The sequence below is a fragment of the Hippocampus zosterae genome, chromosome 6, assembly GCF_025434085.1.
Source record: "Hippocampus zosterae strain Florida chromosome 6, ASM2543408v3, whole genome shotgun sequence".
Classification (NCBI taxonomy): domain Eukaryota; kingdom Metazoa; phylum Chordata; class Actinopteri; order Syngnathiformes; family Syngnathidae; genus Hippocampus; species Hippocampus zosterae.
In genome coordinates, this window is record NC_067456.1 from 17,925,594 (window position 1) to 17,951,742 (window position 26,149).

Sequence of the window (26,149 nt, forward strand, 5' to 3'; positions counted from 1 at the left end):
ACGAGGTAAGCAACGAGGTAAGCAACGAGGTAAGCAACGAGGTAAGCAACGAGGTAAGCAACGAGGTAAGCAACGAGGTAAGCAACGAGGTAAGCAACGAGGTAAGCAACGAGGTAAGCAACGAGGTAAGCAATGCCATAAACAATACTCCCACAACAGGTGTAGAACGTAGGAGTCCTTAAATAGTGTCTCTATAGATTAATGATTGCCAGCAGGTGTGCTAGGGAGACCGCTCCTGCCACCTGCTGGCCAGACCGAAAAACCGAAATGTGACATAAGTGAAATCAGCGATATGGAAATCCACTTGTGAAATACCCACTAAGGTTGTTTTACAGCATTTATGGCATTAATTGTGGCTTGAAACACACTTTAAAATAATACAAACACATTCAAAAACATGCAATATATTGAGAGAGAGTAAAAAGAGGAACGATTAGACAAAAATATTGTAATAGTATTGCAGCAGTGTTCCGATCCCCGTGTTTACAGTAATACTAACAAACTTATCTCACAGTGTACAACAAGAATCATGTCCAAAGATGGACATTATAACATTAACTGAGGGCCGTTGCTTTTTTTATGTGCGCAGGATGGGGAGGATTGAGGCATTCAATTATTACTCCCTGTTCTCGTCAGAAAAAATGACATGTATGTTGAAATATTTTGTATTTCCTCTTGTCAAATTCACACAGGACCAAACACAACAGTGTACCGCCGTCTTGTGGCCAAAAGTGGTACTAGACCCCAAAATAAAGAACAAAATGGAGTTACAATTGGACAAACAAAATCTGCAAAATGAATGATTGTTAGAAACATGTCAGTGCATCAAAATGTCACAAGTTTATCGACCAGGGCTCACAAATGAAGAATAAAAACCACCAAGAGGCTGGCTGTAGAAAAGGATGAAGAGATAGTGGTAAGTGTTCTACATGTTCCATAAGAAAATGCTACCGAGTATCACATTAAACAAAAGACGAAACAGTATATGAGGTATGCATTTTAATTTTTCTACTGTGGAACAGCTATGTTCTACTATTCACCATACCGGAAAAGGTTAGTCCTGCCATGAAAATGCTAATTTTTAGAATAATGGATTTTTGTCCCCGCTACAAAGATCGGTATTGCTACTTAAGAACTGTCACAACTTTTGTCACCTCTACTTCCTTCTTCCCTCAGCCATAGACAGCGTTTTGACGTCATGCATCACAGTGCGTTTCTCCCGCTTCACTGAGGCACAACAGAAGAGGCTCCAGAGAGTGGTCAACATCCTTAACGTCCTGCTGCCTGAGAAGAGCTGTGGCAGTCGCAGGTGGCAAAAGCCATCGCACCCAATCCCCTCTTTGACCCAATGCCCCCTGGCAGGCGCTACCGGCCCATCAGGACCGGAACAAACAGACTCAGAGACTGTGTCATACAACCATACAAGTGCACTGAGCTCACAATAAAACCAACACGAATCCAAAACACTTTTACACTGTACATATAAAATGTGTGCCTTATTGCTATTTGCACGACAGACAGTCATTTTATTCTTCAAATACAAACTTGGAGTTGCACCATACAATGACAGTAAAGGCATTCTATTCTATTTTGTGCCTTATTCAAATGTGGCACATTATATATAAGACTATGCAATTACACGACATGTCCCTCAGTTCAGAGAAGACAACCTCATCGTGTCTCGCATGAAAGGCGGTGCCACAGAGCCTGAATGGCCTGAATGGGAAGCTCTATTACTTCCAGCTGTGGATGGAAACTATTAGCGAGCGCCATCTCCCTGATGAGCTCTGAAGCATGTGCTTGCACTCACACATACAAACACAAGCCATACACACATGCACGCACACACACCCGCCTACCCGCCCTCGCCTACTTTCAGAGCCACGCTGGAGGGTTCAACATAAGATAAAGACACGCTGTTGGTTGGAGACAGAGAACAAGAGAAAGAAAGAGAAAAGCAGCAGCGCCTTCCTCCCTCTTTTTCTTCACTTCCTTCCTTCACTCATCTGTGTTGAGGAGACCCCGGCCAGCCCGCGCTTGCCTGTAAGTATACTGCACACATCTTGAGCGCAGCCAGGTCACAGGTCGGAGGAGATAAAAAGAAATCATGTCATTCTCATGCTTTGTTAGATTGCTTCTGCAGCATAGGATGACCCCCCATTATCAGTGCCGTCTGTGTTTATAGAACCCTTTTATTTGATTGCTTTTACTCAAAACTAAAGTCAACAATAAGTCTACCGCAATTCGAGGGATATCATCAATGTAGGAAGTTTCACAACACGTCATGAGAAAAATGTGACTGTCCTGATGTTTATCAGTATTGCTGTGTGTGCGAAAGCTTCAGACGCCAAGTGCTAAAGCAATTGTTCATTCATCTTCGTGCATTTGTTCAAGTTTGTTATTTTTCACCCAGTTAAAGTTCCCTCGAGGCTTTATGAGGATAGATGTGGGACATGTATGTAGAAAATGTTGTTTACTGCTAAAACAAATACACCCTGATGGTTACATGTTGGTTCTCATGCTTACATTCCTTCAGTGCTACCTCAGAAAAGATAACCGCAGTGATTTTCTAACCAGTGTGTACCTGTACCTGTTCGTGTGACATTTCTACACTTGTGGACTCCCGCAAATGACATCACAAGTTTGTTCTAAAGTTAATCCTGTGGTTTTTATGGATGTGGTGGAAGCAATGGGGCGTTATGGATTCTTCTGATTAGATTAGATTAGTTTTGATTTTCTTCTTTCAGGTGTACTCACCTACACCAATAAAAGTCGCAACTATGGCTTATTGTTGATTGCGCAGTGCAAATGAGGGCAGTTGCAAAGTGTTCACACACACACACACACACACACACAGGGTGGACTAAGCACCTCATATTGTATTGTATTTGCATGGCAATGCTAAATTGTGTCAGTACAACCACAAACTCAAACGTTTGGGAAGATAATGTTGTTCAACTGTGACCGACACAGTCGGAGGCATTGATTTAACAACATGTTTATTTGTGCATCCGAACAAGGTGATCAAAATAATAAGTGCGTCAAGCTGCTGGCACCTGTGAAAATACCAAAACCAAGTCTAGCCTGCCTCTGTGCAGATGTAGACCACACTTTGAGCTCGACCTGCACTGAGCACAAAAATAGAGACCTAAGTGTTTAACTACGAAACACATTTTGAGTCAAAGTACAGTTTTTAACATGAGTCTCGGGTGTCACCATGAGAGCCTCAGGGGAAAAAGTGCCCATTTTTGAAACGTTATTGTTTTGAGAAAGTTAAAGTTGCTTACCCGGTTAACATTCCGTAAAGAACACAGATTGGTATGTCATGAACTAGGATGTGTTGTGACGGACGGGGTCAAAGTGTCAATCGCCTCTTGCATGATTTGCCACGTAGTGACAGGGTGTTAGATGTGCTCACAGTAGGGACAAAGTCTGTTCATGGCGGGAATATGTAATTGCCCCAACTCACCCACACATGCTTGTCTCTCAAGTTCAGAAGCTCAACTATTTGGTAAAAACAAAACTGCGAGGAGAGCAGGCTCAGTAAATGGATATCTGCCTTGGAGAGCACCAGCAAGCTAGACCACTGAATTATTTAACTACTGGAGTCCTTCACTTTCTGACTTGAACCAAAGATAATACACAGAGAATATTACAGCAAACAAAAGTCTCCAGGATGTCTTTCGTTTGTTTGCTCCAGAGATGAAAGGGCACCTGCGAAAGAAAGCAATCAGATTGCGACACGTAACTGGATCATTTGACTGCGGCAGGGACACAAACCTGTTAGCGCGCTCCTGTTTCGGTTTCGTACACTCGCTGATGTGTGGGTGAACTGGAAAGCCAAGTTCTAATTGGGCAAGCATTGTGTGTAAGGGTAATGGCATCCCACTGGGCACGTTCGAATCAGGAATTTGGAATACGCAAAAGTATAAATTGCCATCGGAGGGACAAACTGTCATCCAGTCTTTGTTTATTTAGCACGTGTTGGTGTGAACTCATGGGAGACTCTGCTTTAAACAGAGTGGATGACGTGGCGTTTAAGTAATGAGCCAGTAGAAGAGAAAGATCTCCCATCCTCCTTTGGTGCTTTTGGCCTTTACTCACACAAGGAGAGGGAGTTGCAAGACAGATAAAGATACTAAGTGGTGGTGTCACAGAGTCACTGGGAAGTATCTGGGAGGTGGAGGTGATGAACTGCTCTCATTCCCCTTTGGTTAACCCCAGGCTGTAAAATAGCACCTTATCACAACAAAAGGGCTTCTTCACAGAGTCAGGTCCCCTGAACTGACAAGCCAAGAGCAGGGTGCCTTTTGAGTGGGGCCGAAGGGGTTGCTATGGTGATGCTTGTCATCTGGGAAGTCTGCTACAGGGGCATGCGGGGCGAGATCTTGGGAGGGAAAGAGAAAAAGACAGGGAGAAAGGGGTGGGGGGGGGGGGGAGAGAGAGAGAGAGAGATCAAGCTCTTGTATTCTGACTGTAATATGTAGTGAGAGCAGGGAAGTTTCCACTTGGGAGGTGAGTACACGCTTTGTCCTAAAGATCAATCCATAAAAACACATTGCGTGTTATTTAGAGACAGTTTATTAATTATTTTTTTATTTTTTTAATGTTGAGAAACCTGTCTGGCTGCTCCGAGCTTGCAGGATTAGAACACTTAACTCAGGAGTGGTCATACACAAGGATACACTTTTAAACAAGTCTCATCACTCCCCACATCCGCTCTTGCCTGCCTGATTTGCCACACATTGAAAAAGCAAATCGAATATTTTCACAGGTTGCAGGGTGTCCAAGCTTTTTCATTTGAGGTCTGCATACAGAAAAATGGAAGGATGAAAGGGCCACTTTACAATTCTTTAACTTTTTGAAACACACCAAAATCAGTCAAGAAAGCAATTATGTTGTTTGCATTGTATAGTTAATTTCATCAGCTTTCTTTTAAAGGTTTTAAATTAAATAAAGTAGAACCTCGTTTCAACATACCCCGTTGTCTTTTTATCCCCTATTATGTTCACATTTCTAAGTACCGATTTCACAAAATTTGTCGATTTTGCTTACAACCTTTATAACATAAACGTCACAAGACCGACCAAAATTTTTCCCACAAAATGCTGAAAAGGCCTTCATTATAACAAACCACGGGAAGCTAACTGCCGTCACGACCTTGCTTATGAACAAAATGTACAACGCGGGATACCCTCTGTTGCTTAGCAACGTTACTGCTCGACACTGTTCATTGTTGTACATCCTGAGCACATGGTCTGGCAAACGGAAGCAAATCTAGCTGTCTCAGAAGGCTGACATTTTCTCTCACTTTCAAAAGGGAGTCTCCCAGTTCTCGGCGGCACTAGCAGTTGCCCATGGTTTGTAACATTTGCTGACTGAATGTTTTCAGAGATGAAGTAAGAGCGCTGTAGTTGTTCGTTTCATGTCTTCTAAAATCATTTTTTCTTCACATAGACAGATTTGTAATTTACATGTTTGTACTGTACTACATGTTCATGTTTTTACAACTATAAATGTTCATACTGAATTATACGTCGTAGTTGGCGTTCATTTGATTGGAAATGGTTACTACTGTTATAACATACAGATTCATTATGTCCCTTGAGGTATGTTGTAACGAGGTTTGACTGTGGTTGAGGATTTTTAAGGCAAATAGTAGAGGATTCTGGACAACCGAACAGCCCACTATCCCATATACCATTTTTCAAACACTAACTTTGAGGATCATTCATGTGATGTCTTCATAAATCAGCCTAAGAGCACAAAGTGAAGAAACTATTTAACTAAACATTTAACTAAAATGGAATTATCGTTATTCACCCCAGTGTTTTGAAGATAAATTGTGTTAATTTTTAAATTATATATGGTTTATTTGTATCTTCGAATATAGAGAAAAGTTCTACGGTACATACACAAATGTTTGAGTCGGAATGGCACCTATTTTTTTGACACCCTCCCTTTTCACTCTGCCCACCTTTACCTGTTTTAAACTAACCGTGCGGCCCATGCCAAATGTAATTTCCTGTGTGTATATAATATATATATATATTTTTTATCATGTCTTGGCCCGCTGAAACAAGGATTGTGGGTCGCAAGTGGCCCCCAGGCCATAGATTGAACACCACAGGCTTAAAGCATCACTCCCAAGGCTCCCCTCGCTGTCACAATCATTTCCACAGATGCCTCTGATTCCCTTTGTAATATTTCGGAGGGTCCGTGTGTCAGCCCGCATATGAGTGGGGCACCATCAGCTTTAGATATGCGAAATGACAGCCAAGAGGATTTGTGACATTTTACTCACGGTGTTGAGGATGCGGGTTTTTCTGTTCTCGGAAAGTTGGAAGCAGCAGATTATACAGTGATTAGTTCCTTTCAGATGTTTACCCCAATACACTGCTTTTTTTTGGAAGGGGACATTATTGATGAGTGGAATGATCACATCCAATGGAAATAATCGAGCACACTGTTGATCATTTGTTTTGTGCGTCTGCCTCATAGTTGAGCGATTGTGGCTTCCTCCCACATTCCAAAGACAATAAAGACTCAAAGTGGTAGAAAATGGTTACTTTGCCCTGCCACTGCAGTCAATCTGCTATAGCAGGGGTGTCAAACTCATTTTTGTCGCCTGCCACATTGTAGTTCCAGTTTCCCTTGGGAGGGTCGTTATGAATTTTGGGAAACCATACAAATGTTTAATCCCCTCCAAATATTGCATACACAGCGCACAACAAATTGATGAATAACTACCGGTAGTTTTAAAATCAGAAGTCAAGAACCATCACTGTTATTGTGCGCTACATATGACAATTTGAAATTTTGGTTCAGATTTTAGCACGCATCATGGAACTTAACATGCTTGATTTGCTTTCGCGGGCCACATAAAATGATTTGACGGGCCACATCTGGCCCCTGGGCCTTGACTTTGACAATAGTGCGCTATAGGATCCAGCTCCACCTTGAAGAGGATAAGTAGTCGAAAACGTCTGAATGACTACATTTCCAATTTCTATCAATTTATTGATGCTCACTTTTTCACTCATTTTGTAGGAATTTCAGGTTTCACTTCAGGTATGTTGTTTTAGTTGCTCACAGCTCCTTTCTGTTGACAAGAAAAACACTCCAGTCCTGCTGCTGCTCCAACTGCAGAAGCGCCATACAAGGAGGCAAAAACTCCTCTCCTGATAGATGAGCGTATCCCCCAATAACTACATATGATAAACTTGCGCTGCAGGTCCTTGTATGGACTCCGTCTGTTTTGGTTTGTGCAGCAGAGTTTATGATCAACCCTGCAGCACCTCAAACACCTCTCACATATTTCAGCCGGCAACTCAGGAACATTTGGACGTCAACAATCACCAAATGGCTTCAGAATAATCTCATCAGTTTAAGATATCGCCTTTCTTCAGTTTCATGACTATATTCGGTCAGCTGCAATAGCAACATTGTGCTGGTGATCGTTTATTCCCTGATAGATAGCCTTTTGTATTAATAAAATGCATTTGTTTTGGTCTAATTTGTAAAAGCTTATCCAATGTCACAAACGTGTACAGTATATCTCGGTCCAGACCGGCATTCATTTTCGGCTGAGATCTTTCTTAAATTGACAATGTTTTCTCCACCACATTCCCGAAATAAACCGAATGGCTGCAACACTTTATCCCATTATTTTCTTATGTTCACATCTCAACAGCCTTTCCTAATCTATGTTGAAACCCAAAATAGGTCTCTTGACAATTGTATTGGAGTGCCACTCATAGTAATTTAAGACTTTTTACCAAATATTGCCTTTTTAAGTACCGGTAATGTACTGTTAGTTCTGGTCAGTATCCTTCTTGGATTAAGATTTCCACTCACCAGATTGTGTGCCTGATGGGAGTCAATGATTAACTTTGTCCAAGGCTTAATTTGTTGGAAGGCTGATCAAGTGACCTTTTTATTTGTCCCCTTAGACGCCTTAGATCATTGTGTCAGCTCACATCATCACTTGACTCTGTGGATGATTTATAAATGACCGGATCCTCCCTCTGACCATGAATCATGATTTTCCCATTGGTTCACATTCAAGTAAAAGAAATTCAGGTGTCACCACCGAGCATGTCATTCACTGGGTTTTGTGTGGTCAGTTTGAGAAGTTGGAACAAAGTTCTGTGCCTGCTTGGGTTTTCTCTGGGTACTCCAGTTTCCTCCCACATTCCAAAAACATGCAGGGTAGGTTCATGGAACACTGCAAATTGTCCCTAGGTGTGATTGTGAGCGTGAATGGTTGTTTGTCTATGTCGGCCTTGCGATTGGCTGGCAACCAGTTCCCCGTCTACTGCCCAAAGACAGCTGGAATGGGCTCCAGCATGCCCGCAACCCTCGTGACGATAAATCAGTTTGGATAATGGATGTATGGATAGCTCAGGCAAGGCAAGGCAGCTTTATGTATATTGCGTATTTCATACATAAGATCAAAGTGCTTCATATAATTACATATTTAAGAGCATTTGCAAAAAATAGTTAGACACTCAAAAGCAAAGTAAATAAAAAAGTATCTTACTTAAATTATTAATTACACCGGTCAACATATGTTGACTTAATTCTATAATCAGAGACCCAAGTAGACATTTCGAGATTATTATTATTATTATTTTTTGGGTGCTGTCTCTGACATCAGGTTATCATAATAATCCTTTATAATGTGTAATATATACTGTAACTATATTTATGAATGAATGGATATGTTATGCTACAGGTGGACTTTTTGTCTCAAATGTCATAGCTATAAAGTGCAACACATGGTAAAATCTGTAGTGTGCAAGTTTTTATAGGCCAAACCGGAAAAAAAATGAAAATACCTCAAAACCCTGATGTGCAACCTAAGAAGTAAAAATATATATTTTTTAAAAACTGTGTCGGAAAATACATCTAGGACACATCCAGCAATGTGCGCATGACATCATCATCATGTGCTTTGATGTGATGACACATCCAGAATCCTATGGGTGCGGTGAAGTCCATTGACCTGCTGGACACAGTAACTTCTAATGATAGTCTTGTACGTCATCTGGTTCTGGTTAACTTTTTTCACAGTTAGACGATGAGTCACAGTGCAGAAGTCTGATAAACGGCTCTGCTTGGATTACTTGAATGGAGATCTGTACATTCAGACTTAGGTTCCATTTTTAGTCTTTCCCAACATCTGGTCCATTGCTCGCAGTAAGTGAATGGGTTTCCTGTCGACAGAAGTATATTGTGATAATCCAAGTTTCTCATCTTGCATGCCCTGTGTTACTCCGCCCCCACAAAATAAAATCACGGTTGCTATTTGACTCGGCTGCAGGTAGAAAGTAGGAAGTCTGCTTTGCAAGAACTATCTCAAACGGCTCATTTAATCTATTTAATCAATCTTAATCTGAGGTGCACCTGGACATTTTATGGTACTTTGATTTTCCATCCTAAAAGCAGCTCCTGGGGTGTTAATAGACATTTCACATAGTGTGTGTGGGTGGGGGTGGGGGTGGTGGTGGGGGTGGGGGGGGGTGAACGTGCTACAGCTCTGCATCTGCTCTTGATGCTCAGTCATTATGTAAGCATTCACCGCACATTCAACGTCAAAACCAGACGCTTGACTGTTTTTTAAAGGGTCTTTCCTTATTAGGAAGCATTGATTCTTGCCCAAGAGGCGAACGGATGCAGCGCTGGATGCTGACCCCGAGAGAAAAAGAGAGGCTGATATTATTATGAGCTTATTTGGACTTCCACCAGTGGAGCCAAATTGGCCTGCAGGAAGTGGATAAATCTTGGAATATGGAATTACTGTATGAACTTCTAAATCCTTTTTGATGGCCTTCATTAAAATAAACAGTATCTTTGCCATTGCCCTAGCAATCCTAATGCTGTACGATATTCTCACGATTCTTAAGGGGTATATATTAGGGAGAAATAACTTTTTAGTGTTTGTATTTCCCATAGTGTCGTCAGAGGGCACAGCAGTGGTTTGCATGTGTGCTTCATAGTTCTGACATTAGGGGTTAAATCACAGCTCTGGCCTTCCATGTTTCCTCCTCCTTGCGTGGGTTTTCTCAGACTACTCTGCCTTCTTCCCACATTCCGAAAACAAGTTAGGTTTGTTAGGTTCATTGAAGGCTCAAATCTGTCTGTAGGTGTGAATGCTGAATGATTGTTGTCAATATTTGCCAAGCGAATGACTGGTGACCAGACCATCGTATACCCCGCCTCTCACCCAACGTCACTTGGCATCATTCCTAATGAGGACAAGCACCATAGAAAATGGATGCTTAGTGCCACAAGAGTAAATAAGTTACATCGTTCGTTATCTAAGGGGGAACCCTGGAGCAATTAATGGCAAAGTATTTTGACACATTTTACATGGCTTAAAAACAAATATTATTTGTGCTTTTTGTGAGATAGAGTGTGGTTCCAGGAAGACATTATTTTCTGCAAATGCCAGTACATTACTCATGTGGTCATGGGCCTTCAGCCGCATTCTGCTGAGTGTGACGCTGCTTGTGTCCAACATATTAAGTGATGTATTTTGTGTGCATTGTTTTCTGTTGAACAGATAATGAGCTGGCTGTCACTGTTTTGGGCAATAAAAATCAATCTGTCATCACCAAGCAGAAATTTTATTATAAAAAAAAAAAGGAACCAAGTTTATTAAGAGACAATGAGCCTGATAGACTGACATTGTTGTCCAGAAAGAAAAAAAACCCATTGGATTCATGCGTTCTGTGCTGCCCATAGCTGGTTTCACATACTTGACCACAGTCCTGAAGGCTGCAAATTCCATACGGAAAACTCATCAATGAAAACTTTGTCGGACAGCCCCCAACCAGCCTGTTGTGTTTCCACACACATGGACTTTCGCACACCCCATTTGCGTCGTTTTACACTAGAACAGTCAATTGTCAATGAACTCCCAATATCAACCATGGTCTTGCCTTCTACAAAGCCCCTCTATGTTGTGCAGTGCTGACACCAGTACCAGTGTCGTCTGAGAAAGAATGACACTTCTACCAAAGCAAATGTTGTCATCTCTTGGACAGGAATGATGCCATTCAGGGGTCACACATTCGCCGCTGTGGACGATTGCCTGTCTGCTTCATTCCCACCGCAACATGTGATCATGAAACAAAGTCTTAAATATAAGAGCGGGAGTTGATTATAGTTAATGTTTTCAAGAGCTGACCCGCTTTATCAGTCCAACACTGTACGACCGGGAACAGATGTGAGTCACAGTCATTGTGGGTGAATTTTTCCCAAGCAACAAGAAAAGTGGGTGATGCTAAATTTCCTCTGGAATACTGGGGCACTAGATAATGGAACACTGTCAACTCTGACTGGATGTAAAACATGATTTATGATGACTCCCAGGTCAAAAGGTTAAGGGTTAAAAAGGCCTGATTCTACGACCAAAAAATTAGTGCATCTGAAGAGACACTAAATTGAATTCACAGCGTTTCTGGGTGGATCAATTCAACAGTTTTTACATTTCCAGTGACAAATCAGAAAGAACAACTCAACACTTTTGCACTCTGCCACGGAGCAATAACAAAGAAGAAAATGGTAAAACAATTTCTGTTCTGGCGGCCCGGTAGTCCAGTGGTTAGCACATCGACTTCACAGTGCAGAGGTACCGGGTTCAATTCCAGCCCCGGCCTCCCTGTGTGGAGTTTGCATGTTCTCCCCGGGCCTGCGTGGGTTTTCTCCGGGTGCTCCGGTTTCCTCCCACATTCCAAAAACATGCATGGCTGGCTGAATGAACACTCTAAATTTTCCCTAGGTGTGAGTGAGGGCGTGCATGGTTGTTCGTCTCTGTGTGCCCTGCGATTGGCTGGCTACCAATTCGGGGTGTCCCCCGCCTACTGCTTGCTGACAGCTGGGATAGGCTCCAGCACCCCCGCGACCCTAGTGAGGATGAAGCGGTTAGGAAGATGAATGAATGAATGAATGAATTTCTGTTCTTAGAGGTGATTGAGTCCCTGTGATGTCACATGTCACAGCATGGCAGCATTATCATGTCTCAGACAACTTTGGATTCCTAGTTGATTTAAAAGTTGGATTATAAGGACGACAGCAACAAAAAACATTTCTTGCATAATTTGCAATACTTGATGAAGTGCATCAAATTGATCTTCTGTTTACTTTTTAAAATTTTATGCTAATAGTTCCACATTAAAAGGGTTTTTCCTGTCCCCGCTCATTTGAGGATATCAGCGTTCCCTCCTGTGAATCGCACAAAAGAAAGCAAAACACAAATAAAAGACTCATCTGATGATAATATCGCTTTTTAGTGCAGGAATGTATGCTTTGTTGTGTTTATTGACACTTTTTTGGTGTGTGTTTATCTGCAGCTACTTTGGGAGAGACTCTGCCCCACAAGAACCAACAAGTGAGCACATGCAGTCGCAGGTAAAATGTAAAACTTGTTGATGTTAGATATTTAAGACATGACATTAACAAAGTGGCCAAACCTTTGACTCCTGTATTTTTTTGGGAAAAACATTCTAAATCAAGCTCTTTCACAATTCCTCGAGAACATTGGAATACACCTGCCCAGTCATATGAGGTGCTATGCTGGCGATAAAGGTGACAATAAAAACACAAAATGTGATCAATACAGTTTTTGACCACTGCAAACTATGAATGTGACCACCATTACCTGAAGCACATTTTTATTTGAGTTGTTGAATTGCATCCCATCGCATTGTGCCAAATTTTATGGCGCCACGATGAAGTTGTGGAGCTTTCTCATGACCGCCAGGAACCACACACACGGGGAGCGAAGCACCTGATTCAAAAGTTCGAATCATAGAGTCACACTGACCATCGTTAGGCAGCAGTAAAAAGATCACCACGGCGACCGTAAGACGACAGCTAGCTTGTTGGACCGAGGTTGACATCAGTGACCCCTTCTCAACCCCTCGTGCCAAGTTCCACCCCTTGGCCGCAGGATGAGGGGCGGCCTGGTGAATAGGGAGTAAATAGGCTCATAATGGTCCTCTCCTGTTTCTGTGCCCCCGCTCTGCACCTTCAATGAGTTCTTTCTGCACTTGTCTCACAATGAGATGATGAAGTGGGTGGAACGCCACCGCTCACTAGTCCTGCTAGTCACTAGTCATGTTCCATTGCTGTCTAGGGAAAAGTTCAACCTCCTGGTTTTCTTCTTTTTTTTTTTTTTTACCCAGACCTAACTGGAGGACATGGCAGGCACAAAGTTCACTCATTGTCTTTCTTCATGAATATAGTTCTCATTTCCATTTTTTTTTCTAATTATGGCAGCTTTTTGAAGACGCTGGCTGTCCAAATGGCTTCCCCAGGGAGCCTGGTGGTCCTTTTACTCAGCACATCATAACATCTCCAGACCTGACCAAAGATGTGGTCATCTCCCCTGGATTGCCAACTCCTCCTCTCAGCCCCCTCCGATCATCCAGGTTTCCTTCTGGAGAGTGCAGGGTATGTCCTGAAATGGCAGGAAAGCTCTCTTCTCTCAGGACAAGTGCCCCTTCATGTGGACAAATTTAGCATTACAGTTTTTATTCGTGGCTGAAAGTGCTTTTTGTACCAGAAACTTCAGTGTCATCTCACAACTAAAATGTAACTGAAATATATATCACAGATCACTGTTTTGCAAGTCAAATTTGGGTGCATCAAGTTTTGCATCTGCCAACTATCCATTTTCCGAACCGCCCAATCCTCACTGGGGGGGTGCTGGAGCCTATCCCAGCCGTCATCGGGCAGTTGGCGGGGGACACCCTGAACCGGTTGCCAGCCAATCGCACGGCACATAGAGACGAACAGCCATTCGCACTCACATTCACACCTAGGGACAATTTAGTGTGTTCAATCAGCCTGCCATGCATGTTTTTTGTTTTTTTTTGGAACGTGGGAGGAAACCAAAGAACCCAGAGAAAACCCACGCAGGCCCAGGCAGAACATGCAAACCCCACACAGGGAAGCCGGAGCTGGAATTGAACCCGGTACCCCTGCACTGTGAGGTTGATGTGCAAACCACTTGACCACCGGGCTGCTGAAACTTGAAATCTGATTATTAAAAGTAACAGTCCCATTGGTAATATAGGTTACATTGGCCAGTGCGACTGATTCGGAAGGCTGTGGGCATATTGGATTAACAACAAAGAAGAGCAGAGTTCTGATTGGACAAAAAAAAAATCACATACAAATGCGCAACAAAAAGAACAGAATGGATTATTGGGAGATTAATAACATATTTATTTAGATATTACAATTTAGGGTGTAAGTGTAGGTCAGTGTTTTTGATTGTGTTTAGCCAGCAGTGAGGGCCTTGCTGGCCTCTTCTCTTCTCTTCTACTTGCATGTTCACCCACAATGATTATTCAGCTGACAGAACTTAGCAGTAAAGTAGGCTCAAACAAATTTGTGACGTATGTATATTTTTTTTATATTTCAACTCATGTATTGTTCTTAAATGGATGGCTGATGGAATGACACAAAAGCCTTATTCACACAGTCAAATCTTGTCTTTCTCAAGGCATCTGATGTCAATGGAAGTGGCCCAACTACTCCCAGTTTTGGATCCTATTATGGCCCCTCACATGGTAAAATTCAGCCTTATTTTGGGGGCAGTTGGATGGAAATACTACTGTACATTCAACAAAACAAACAAGATGAGCTGACTGCATTGGTGAAAGTTTTAATCCAGTAATAACTTGGCAATTGTCACCCAGGAGGGCTTACCAATGGGGTTCAGCCTCCATCCACAAGTGAGGAAAGACTCATCAAATTCTCAGGAATCGGGCCAGTGGATGAAACGGGGATGCCCATTGCCTCCAGATCTGTAAGAACAAAGAAACATTTTAAAAGACATCTCTCTTTTTACTTTTTAGTTTTGCGAACAATCCCTCTATAGAGAAGCTCAAATATATTTTTACACTCCCTACCTCCTTTCTTTTTCTTCCAACAGAGTGTAAACAAGCCCAGAGACTGGTACAAGAGCATGTTCAAACAAATACATAAGAAGCCAGAAGGTATGATTGCTCTTCTTCCTCTTCATGCACTTGCCCTTGACAGAACAGGGACACACTATACAAATCATGGTGGCACCTTTGATATTATAAAAATACTCGTAATAATTATTATGATCATTATCATTGCCTTCTGCGTTTCTGGCACCATTGATAATCAATACATCCATTATTTGAGACCCTTCTCCTCATGATGGTCGCGTGCATGCTGGAGCCTATCCCAGCCGTCTACAAGCAGTCAGCAGGCTACGCCTTGAACTGATTGTCAGCCAATCGCGGTGCCATTAACAAAATAATTAAGAAAAGATGAAGCAGAAGTGCTGCTCTTATCACAAGCCACAATGGTGATGTCTTTGTCATGATTTTAGATAGGAGCCAATGATGTCTGATCTTTTTTTTTTTTGGAGCAGAGTGTGAGCAGGAGGAATCAGACAAGTTGTCGGCTAGATGTACCGGTAAGTGTTTCATCTTCTCCTAGGGATGGTCATTTGACTAGATTTTCTTCCTTAGCATTGTGGAAAATGATTATTATTTAATCAAGTCATTGTAACTTCTCAAAATATTTTTTTTCATGCTTTTCAAAAACTTCCCTAAACATTCTGAACTCGTCTTTCAATCCGAGCTGTAGTGGATGTCTTTGTGGATGTTGCTCAACTTCCCATAGCTGATTTTATGTTGCAAGCTAATTGAGGCTACCAACGTCTCAGCACCTCTGTTGGCTGCATCCAGCCAAGTCGTGCACTTTCTTCAAAATTCAAGATATTTTGAACAACGCAATCAATCATTCTTGAATCATTTAAGTGATTATCATGCCCATCTGGAGCTTCTACTAAAATAAACATTGTTTAAATGTAACATTTATCTTTCAATCATGTCATATATTAAAAAAAAAAAAAACAATTACATGTATTCTCAGGCGTGCAGGCCACTACAAGCACAGAGGATGAAGAAGCCAACCAATATCTCTTCAGGCTATCACCACATGGAGCCTTGCCTGACTGGTGAGCTGATTCCCACTGACGCTCACAAACAGCTGAGCATATCCTAGTATGCACTGGAGAGCATCTAGCGCACACTTAAGCATAGCCAATTATAAGCCTATTTGCATATTGTAACTGAATCCAGGGGCCCTACACTGTGGTACCTCTTTGAAGCAAACCAATTCTTAGAATTTAAAAAATGGCTGCACAAAGCAGCGCAAGTCACAACCCAACCTCCGTTGAGCCAATTAATTTACAGGCCATTTCTGAATGGGTTTCCGTGGAATTCGAAATGTGGGCGCTTTCTTCATATTCACTGCAACACGCCTCATGTGAAAGAAAGCCAACAATCGTGTCCGGACTAGGCGGTGGGGTGGGCTGCAAGTTGGGATTTGTTGTTCCAGCACTTACAATAAGGCAATGATTACGTTGCCGCCCATGGTGGTTGTGTGTTTGCACATCCACTTGGGTGTCATGTTTCAGGAGCCAAGATGTCAATGAGCTGTCAGTTCCAGGGAAGCAGAAGCCTCAACCCAAGAGCATATTTGACTTTGAGCCCGAAAAAGGTGTTTCTTCTGTAAGCCTCGGCCAGGTACAACGTCTCGCGTTCAAAAATTGCTTCTGTAACCAGCTTCTTTCATGGGCTGGTACTGTTTTGGCGTTCTTGTCGCAACAAGCTAATGAGTTAACTTGTGGTTATCCAACAGATCTTTTCAAAAGATGTTGTTCAGTTCCATATTCATGATCTTAGCAGTTCCGCTCTGGTTTATATTTAGAGTTGTTCCAGATAAGTATTTTCTACAAGGACCGGAGGGAATTTAACCTCTTTAAAAGCAACAATCCTCCGGAGTTAGTGCATGTAGCAATCATGACTAAGATAAATATTTGTTCACACACACATTCACATACACACCCCACAGGAGCTGAAGTGCTTTGTGATTTGTATTGTGATGTTAACCTTTGGAGGTGCAGCATAAGAGTGTCTGAGACAAACTGTGCACAGACCAATGTCGGGGGCTTCACAGTGACTTTATGGTCTGTGAATGGAATGGAAGGCCTTGGCATACCATTAGGAAAAGACTTTGCTGCTTTCTGCCAGCAGAGATTTATTGTAACACGACAGTATTGGAAACAGAAGGAAATCGGACTTTCTTGTTTAACTGTATTGAGTTTGCAAGTGGGATTCAGTTAATTTCACTTAAGAGAAATGAATCATAACATAAACTACTTTTAACAGCACCAAATGTGCCTTTATCTGTGTTACAGTCAGCATGAAGCAGTTTTTTACATGCAGTATGTATTATTGTTAAGTACAGTATATATTTTAAATAACGGGCTAAGATAGGCACCAACTCACGGGTGACCCCTAATAATTATATATCAGTACTGTACTCATATTCTTGTTTAAAACCAAATAAATGCTATTTCTTGTTCATCTAGGGCAGATTATAGGATATTGAGAATCACAGGCCCACCTTGCCCCCCCATTTATTCATTCATTCATTTTCAATCTGTTAGACATTCATTATCAGGCTGTTTTATATATTGCAACTGCAAAATCAGTGTAATAGCTAAACAAACTGTTCCAACAAAATAAATGTAGATGTTCACCGATAACAGTTAACATAATGACTTTTGCACTAATGAACCACTTGAATATAATAATTCAATTGGCTCTGTTTCCTTCTCTTAATCAATGGAATTATCAGCCATCAATTTGTCTGTAAGAAACGTTGAACAACAAATGCACCATCACAAGATATCTACATTTACTTCATGCACTGTTGTCCACTTAGTTAAAAATGAAACTGATGCTTATACTTCTCTTTAATAACAGAAACCATAAATGAAGCATAGCCTACTCAATTTGTGTGTATGATGTTGCATTTCATTATCAACAATCATTTTTAAGTCAATGTTTTTTTTCTGACCAAAGGGTTGCCGGTCGCCAAACAAACGGGCTGAGAAGTCAAAGTCTCCTTCAGTTGAGGTGAGCAATCTCACTGTTTCATCTTGCAAAAACAAGCCCACAATGCCCAGTGCCAACTGTGACATCATTACCTGGGCTCAGGCCAGTCTGGTCTCTGAACTGAGTCGCTTTGAGGCCGAGTTGGACTCTGATATCATGGGCCTGGAAAAGAGACTGTCCCAGAAGAAACGGCAGCATCGAGGCTGGGGTGAGGTACTGAGCACCCCCCTCTGCCCCAAATCCTCCTTGACCGTCTCAGCTGAAGACTCCTTGTTAGTCCCCAGAACGCAGCCCATCCCTCCCATCTCGACTGTATGAGCATCACCGCTTGCTACTGTTAGCTGTGTTTCTTGTGTGTCCTGACCTGGATGACAACTAAAGAATCACCTCCCTGTCTTGCACGTTGACTCATCCGTCTAATCATCTGCCTGCAGCATCCCTCCCTCCCCCTCACACTCGCACCTCAGCAAAATTAAATGTGCAGCTGTACTTGCATAGAGCACCCAAATTCACTGTTCTACAAAGATTCTTTGGAAATAATCCTTCCTGTGTGCTGATGTCTTGCCCTTCCTGTTTCTGAATGTTTTTGAAATCATGAGTGCACTTGGTGAGCCAAGGAACGTAGGACCCAGTTGATTTCTCACTCCCCTGGGGAGTGGTCAGCACCACCGTGTTGCCTGCATGTGTTGTTCAAAGAATTCCTCCAAGTTGGGAGACGGTGGAGGCCGAAGGGAGCAAACTTTGAAAAGTCTATTCTGCTTCCAGGGGACCAGGGATCCAGTGACTGCTTCAAGAGCTGGAAACACAAACTACAGGTCTGTAACCACTTGGAAAAAATATAGTCGATAAAACTACAATGACTTTATTTTTAAATCGTGGTTGTGACAAAAGGAGCATTGTAAGATTCCAATCTTATTCATTTACTTTGCCATTCACTTGGTTTTTGTGATGCGTTTTTCAATCAACGATGAAATTATCCAACATCTAACATTTCAACTGTTTTGTATGCTTTAGGAAATAATCAATAGCTAACAAATGAAGTTGTAGATATAGCCTGTGTATTCATTTTTAATTATCCCGAGTCAACTTATGACAAGGAGTGTAAACAAATTCCACAGTAATGCAAAGTCCAGGATCAATAACCACATAACACAACAATAAACCACTTTGAGCTTCTTTTTTTTTTCTCCCTGCCTGACTTGTCGTGACAAAGTGATTACACTTCAAGTCTCCCCACCCCCTCAAAATAACCTCAACAGGTTTAAGTACAGTACATTTACTCCTTGAGACAGCATTCCGCATTTCTAACCGTGCGTGTAATGCATTCTTGGAAGATTCTCGCTGTTATTTGCTCAGTTGGTTTCACTGGGATTGACCTTTTAAGGCTTTTGGTTCAGTGGCATTTTTTCAAGCGTCTCTTGTAAAGGATCTGTGGTATTACAGGACAAAGTGGCAAAATGTAGTCTGCTTTTTCGGCATCCTGTCACACTGACATGTTTAGTTGCTGCTAACACGAAGCACGTGGTTCTGTTTGTTTGCAGAGTAATTCAGAGCTACTGTTTCAATAAGTTTCTCAGTGCTTATAGATGAATGAAGATGCTTAATCTCAATGAAATAAACAACTGGCGTTACAAAATAATTAAGCAGGAAACAGGGTTTCCCTTATTCTTCCAATTCATGATAGTTTAGAAAGCGGCAGAGGTTGTAAAAGTACTTACTATTTTTAGAATAAAAGTGTCAAGAAGACTTTCATAAAAGTAAAAGTCCTGATATAAATTCTTAGAAAAAAATAATACCGGTAAATACCGACGGAAATGCCCAAGTCCAAAAGTAAAAATGTTTGTCATAGTTGGATTGAGGGCAGCCCGGTGGTCCGGTGGTTAGTGCGTCGACCTCTTAGTGCAGAGGTCATGGGTTTGATGCCGGCTCTGGCCTTCCTGTGTGGAGTTTGCATGCTTTCCCCGGGCCTGTGTGGGTTTTCTCCGGGTACTCTGGTTTCCTCCCACATTCTAAAACATGCATGGCAGGCTGATTGAACACTCTAAATTGTTTTTAGGTGTGAGTGTGACGGTTGTTTGTTTCTGTGTGCCCTGTGATTGGCTAGCAACCAGTTCAGGGTGTCCCCCGCCTACTGCCCGAAGACTGCTGGCATAGGCTCCAGCACCCCCTGCCACCCTTGTGAGGATAAAGCGGATCGGAAAATGGAGGGTTGATACATAGTCAGATTGACTGTCAAATATATACAATACCCATTTTGATTCATTTGCACGTCAACACAAAACTCCTCTGCACATACTACTGTGTCATTCCTTTATTAACCTGCTAGCACGAAGACGAAAAATGACAATGCGCTATCATAATGTTTTCCCATAGCTTTGCTAACTGTCGAACCAAAACTGTTAAAGTAGCTAATGGTAACAGCTGAAAAACATACACCTAACCTGCATTTATGTTTATTTTGTTTTAGATTAGACTGCATTTTTGAATGTCCGTAGCTTGCGGTTTTTAGGCTGTAACAAAACATTTATCAGAATCGTTGTTGACGCCGACAGCATCAAACAATTCTTGTACTGTAAATCAGGCCATTTGGGGGAGGTAATTGGCTTGTTCAGAAAGATTTATATTGAAGTAATGTACAGATAACCTGAATATGTACTAAAGTCGGAGCACCTTTGCAAAAAGGTTACTTCATATTATTCAATTCTTTTCAGTCAATCATCTGAGCCTAAGCAGCCCATTCGTCACTCCGCTGGCCCCTCATCGGTCTTCGCTCCTTCATTTGGTAAACAAAGTTCTTTCATGTCAATCTGAAAAAGATGTTTCAATGTTTAATGAGCTGTTGATGCAAATCCCATTTGCTAGTTTTTTGTTTTTTTTTAATCCAGGTCTGTTGCTTAAAGCACCGCTTCACACCACACGACCATACACTCTCAATAAGCTCTCTTGTGACTCACTAGAATCGCCCAGTACCGGTAATTTAATATGTGGTCAGGTTTGTATTCCATTGCGTAGTTTGTCTGCTGCTGAGGCTAATCAAGTGTTCATGGTAGGTTTGTAATACCAAAGCAAAACAAAAAAAAGTGAAGCTGAACTGAACAGTGTATGGGTGTGGAGAGAGGAAACCTTGGAAAAAAGGAAGTGGAGCCGAAAATGCATATTGGAGATTAGCTTTATCCCATTTGTTTTCCTGTTTTAGTTTTATGAGATCAGCGTAATTATTTAGGTTCAGTATGTTGTTGATGTTTTGAAGATCCCACTTGCTCTTTTATGAAAATACAGTAGAGCAGGGGTGTCCAAACTTTTTGCCAAGGGGGCCAGATTTTATGTGGTAAAATGTCGGGGGGGGCCGACCTTGGCTGACATTCTTTACATTGAACAACAATATTGTTCAACAAATTTTAGTAAGCCAGTCTGTTTCACATTTCCATTTTTATTTTAATTTCAACAATCTTAAGAATTTCTTTTGGTTCATTTGAAACAGGTATATCACATGCAACTGCTTATTCACTTGACTTTTTCTTAAACAGAAGTCTCCTGAGTGCAAGTTGATTGATTTGAAACATAAAATGTATCACCATGACTTTTCAATAGTCACAAAACCTTTGACTCGAACAACAGGGAAATGAACAAGCAATACACATATCCACAACTGCAAGGATCATTTGAAATATGACATATCAGTCAATATAAACACGGAGTGATGTCTTGTTAACTCGTGAGTGATGCCCTCTAGTGTCTAAATGCTATTACTCATTTAGTGAATGCTATTACTCATTTAGCCACTAGAGGGAAGCAGTACTCTATGAAACATCACTCCCCAGTCTACGAGACCTCAGTCAATGCAACACGTGTTCCATTGCACACAACCTGCGGGCCAGACGGCACTGATTTTATGACAGGGGCCGAGGGCCAGATGAAATTCGACCGCGGGCCGGATTTGGCCCCCGGGCCGGACTTTGGACATCTTTGCAGTAGAGGAAACAGAGGACTTTTTAGCCTTCTCTAATTCAGCTGTATGATCACTTTGCTCGGTAGATCGACTTTCTGCTTCCAATGACACCATGGAGCGCTCGCCCAAGAAAGAAGAAAAGAAGGTAGATCCTTATGAAAAACAGCATTAAATGTGACTGCTTCAACTTTTGTCATCTTGTTTTCATTGAAATATTAAGCAGTTTTTTTTTGCTTTCAGATGAAAGCAGCTCGGGCCAAATTCAATTTCCAGGCTCAATCGCCAAAGTGAGTCCCCACATTGATCTGATTTTTTGTATTTTTAAAGTATCAAATGAATAAAGCACGACCACACATAGAATTATCAACTAAGTCGGACAAAAGTGTAAAAAAAAAGTACGATTTTTAGGTCTGCCGTTCTCGACAATCAACATATTGATATTGTGACCTATTGGGGCTCTTGCTTCATCTTGAATTCATTTCTCACACAGGGAGCTCACACTGCATAGGGGCGACATTGTTTACATCCACAGGCAAGTAGACGCCAACTGGTTTGAAGGAGAACATCACGGTCGAGCGGGCATTTTCCCCACCACATATGTCGAGGTAAAAAGAACGCCATTGTGGCTCTGACGTCATGCAGTTTTTCGGTTTGTCTTTTCACGTAGTTGAGCTGAGCTTTTGACGTTTCCCGTCAGATTCTTCCTCCATCTGAGAAACCAACACCAATGAAGCCTCCCAGTGTGCAGGTGCTGGACTATGGTGAAGCAGTGGCACTGTACAATTTCAACGCTGACCTTCCAGTTGAGCTTCCCTTTCGAAAAGTCAGTACTGTATTCGTACTATATAAACATTGAGCATGTTGCTGTGTTTAATCTAGGCAACGTCTTGTTGTTGTTTGTTTAATACATTCTGATGAAAAAAATGACTGAAATTCCATTGCTGCGCAAATTTCGACTGCACTCTGGCTAGACTTGAAGGTCCTGGCTTCATTTATTGAAAGCTTATCCATTGCGGAGATCGCGATCCACTGGTAGATCGCGGACTGGTCCCAAGTTGATCGCAATCGGTGTAAAGGAGAAAAAAACCCCTAACCATTTGTGTGTCTTTTGCATGTTAGTAATATGTTAATGTACACTGCACCCTAAACATCATATCAGTCTAATTTTCACAAAATGTATTCACAAAATAAAATGAAATCAAGCAGGTCAATCTTTAAAACTACGGTGGCGCGTGACCTGCGTCACCGGAAGTTGTTAGCGCTCAGCAGTCTACAATCGCCGCTTGTGTGTGTGTTGGGCTATATCTTTTATCGTTATCATTATTCTCATTCAGAGCTTGTTTCGTGTACAATTCACCGATGTCAAGGGCAAAGATTAGGAATCTAAAGGGCCGAGGGAAGCACTTTAAAACGCTACGTGTGAGGGACGGTAATTAACAGGCTGCAAAAGTGCGTCGCATGGCTCTGTGTCAGGCTGCTCATCATGGAGTGCGTGTGCGAGTGTATCGCGATCGCAGGAGGTTGGTTGATCGAAAAGTCGATCTTCGGTCCAAAAAGTTTGGGCACCAGTGGCTTCGAACAATAGTTTGTAACATTTATATATAAATGAGTAGCTGCATTCAAGCATTTGTCAAACAAAGTGTAGAATATTTACAGAAAAAAGGGAATTAGCAACTTTCTGATTCACGTTTTTACTTTTGCAATCTCAAATATTTTGTCTCTGCAATGGTATTGACTTGAATATGAAGTTTGTCAAGTTAAGCAAAGAATGCTTAATTAACTGCGTTCATTCTGTACCTTAGGGGGAAGTCATAAGTATAACACGATGTGTTGATGACAAGTGGCTGGAGGGGAGGATCTCAGGGACAAACCGGAGTGGCATCTTCCCTGCCAGCTACGTTCAGGTCAACAAAATGCCCCGCACCAAATACTCCACGGACGACTACTCAACAAGCTCCATGTTTCCTATGTCCCCTGGGCCCCAGAGTCCAGGCCGTCCGCTCTACTCACCTTGCCCGCAGTCGCCATTGTCCCCTTTCAGCCCCACATGCGTCAGCCCCAAACGAGAGCACTCCCCCCAGCATCCACCTTCACCCCTGTCTTATGGTGCAGCAGCACAGTCGCTCTTGCCCGTTCAGACATCGCTATCCAAAGAACCTGCCAATCTTTGGCCTCACAATTCCTCCAAACCTGCTTCACCTGCCAACCACAACACTCTCAGCTCTGCATCACCATCTGCTTCTGTAGCAGGATTGGCACATAGCACAGTGAACGCTCTCGGGCACAATGATTTCTCACAGGTCTGCCCTCACTGCCTCCTGTGGAAACTCACTCTATGCCCACATCTGCCAAGATGTGCTTTTCTTTACTTTTGCGTACCTGACAGATGTTCGTTCTTTTCTCTCTAGGGTGCTCTCTGCAATCCCAAGGCCAACTCATTCCCACCTGGACAAGTGCCAAGCACTGCTGGCTCCACAGCAGTGCAACGTAAACCGTAATACAGTGCACGACCTAATTTCACCATTATAAAAGAATGAAATGTCGTAACGGTACTGAATTATTGATTTCATGTCCATTCAGATATAAGGCCGTCTACAACTACAAACCACAGAATGTAGATGAATTAGAACTCAAGGAGGGTGACGTTGTCCAAGTAATGGAGAAATGCGACGATGGCTGGTTTGTAGGTGAGTAATTGACTATGAGCTTCTGACACAACACCCAAAATGCACACTTTTTCAGAACGCGATCAATAAATGACGTGTCAGCGCTGCCATTTAGAGGACAAAATGAAACATTGCCGAATTTACTTTTTACGGCTGCTGAATTTACGGCTTGACTTTTTCTGTGATATAATGCATATTTTCAACATGTGTGCTGCAGGTACGTCAGAAAGGACTCACGCTTTTGGGACTTTCCCCGGGAATTACGTGACACCAGTTTGACTTTTTGTTTGATCACTTTCACATGGATTCACATTCCAAGAACTCAACAACCACCCTCATCACCTACCTTTAGATGGGACATGCATGTTCACCGCTCTTCCATGACCAGAGAAGAGAAGCCCTCACCTCCCTGCATGAGTGTGTTGCACCGGCTTTGTACTTGCATATAAATCCAATTTAAGAAAGACTGGATGATGAAGACATGCAAAGAACGAATGATTTTGTCCCACAATTATTTGCAGCCGCAGCAAATGTTTTTTTCACAGGACTGTTCATTCGAATTTCCTGCATTCAGCCACCACTATGCCACCACAAACCACTGAAATAATTTTGTCTGAATTTCTAATATTTTGCGGAATCGAGGACTAATATCTCCAAACATTTTCTGTCTCAGATTATTTTTCAGATCTTTGAAGAAGTTTGAAGAAGCAACATGACTCTCTCTCTCTCTAGAATTCCATAAGTTAGAAAGGGACAATTTGTGCCATTCGGTTTTTCTCCATCCACAAGGCTTTTCATACAAGCAAAAAATAAAATCTCTTAGCACATGCACTGATTTCTTCCTAATGATTGTAAATGTCTTGTCTGGCTTTTATTTCATATTTAGAATTAAAAAAAAAAAACATGACTTTTGTATGTGTTAGGAAGAAGTCTGTCTTGTTTAACAGACAGTTTTAAAGTTGTCTGTCTTGCCACTAAAAATTTACACTGCACATTATTTGCATGCTGTTAGCATGCTGCTCCTTAATGTCTTTCCTGCTTTAAACAATATAAATGCATCCTTTGTGGTGGTGGTATAATTATGGATAATCTTGACAGCCATTAAAAAAAAATGAAAAAATTATGACACTGTCACTGTAAAATTAATCAAGTAACCTGAAGATCACTGTACAGAGTGTAAGCTTTTATAAAAAAAATACAAAGTGTAATATATATTTGCTTCAGAACTATTTGCTTTTCCAATGTATGGTATAGCAGGTATGTTAGTTTTTTAAAGCTATTAAAAGGCTGAGTGTTGCGAAATTACTCATGAGTTCTTATACATTTTACTGTGCACACCCATTCCAAAATAAGGAAAACAAAACTTTTTTGAAAACACATTTTCTTCAACACACACACACAAACAAATTGTGATGAGAAATAAATGTGGTACCTAATTGGCACCAGTCATATATTCAATTCTATTTTTATTTATGGAGCTGCAATTCACCACAGAACCCATTTTATGACACTTATGTAGAGCAGATCCAGACCTTTACACATGAAGATAACAACTTAACCCAGCAAGAGAAAGC

At 41.7% G+C, this 26,149-nt stretch overlaps 1 protein-coding gene across 5 annotated transcripts; it reads left to right on the forward strand.

The window, feature by feature from the left end:
• The first annotated feature begins 1,729 nt into the window (after nt 1-1,729).
• sorbs3 (sorbin and SH3 domain containing 3) lies at nt 1,730-25,880 on the forward strand. 5 transcript variants are annotated; one of them, XM_052066995.1, is made up of 21 exons: nt 1,730-2,043; nt 12,360-12,417; nt 13,288-13,461; nt 14,519-14,585; nt 14,715-14,824; nt 14,951-15,014; nt 15,422-15,460; nt 15,928-16,012; nt 16,475-16,583; nt 17,928-17,981; nt 18,063-18,173; nt 18,726-18,775; nt 20,672-20,742; nt 21,996-22,054; nt 22,150-22,196; nt 22,400-22,514; nt 22,607-22,732; nt 23,712-24,209; nt 24,318-24,403; nt 24,490-24,596; nt 25,249-25,880. In XM_052066995.1, the coding sequence occupies exons 2-21, from the start codon at nt 12,406-12,408 to the stop codon at nt 25,266-25,268; spliced, it is 2,004 nt and encodes a 667-aa protein (XP_051922955.1). In that variant the 5' UTR covers nt 1,730-2,043; nt 12,360-12,405; the 3' UTR covers nt 25,269-25,880. The 5 variants fall into 5 exon arrangements, with proteins under 5 accessions (XP_051922955.1, XP_051922958.1, XP_051922957.1 ...); XM_052066998.1 differs by having other exon boundaries at nt 23,712-23,813; nt 24,793-25,880; XM_052066994.1 differs by having other exon boundaries at nt 1,731-2,043; nt 24,793-25,880.
• The last annotated feature ends 269 nt before the right edge of the window (nt 25,881-26,149 follow it).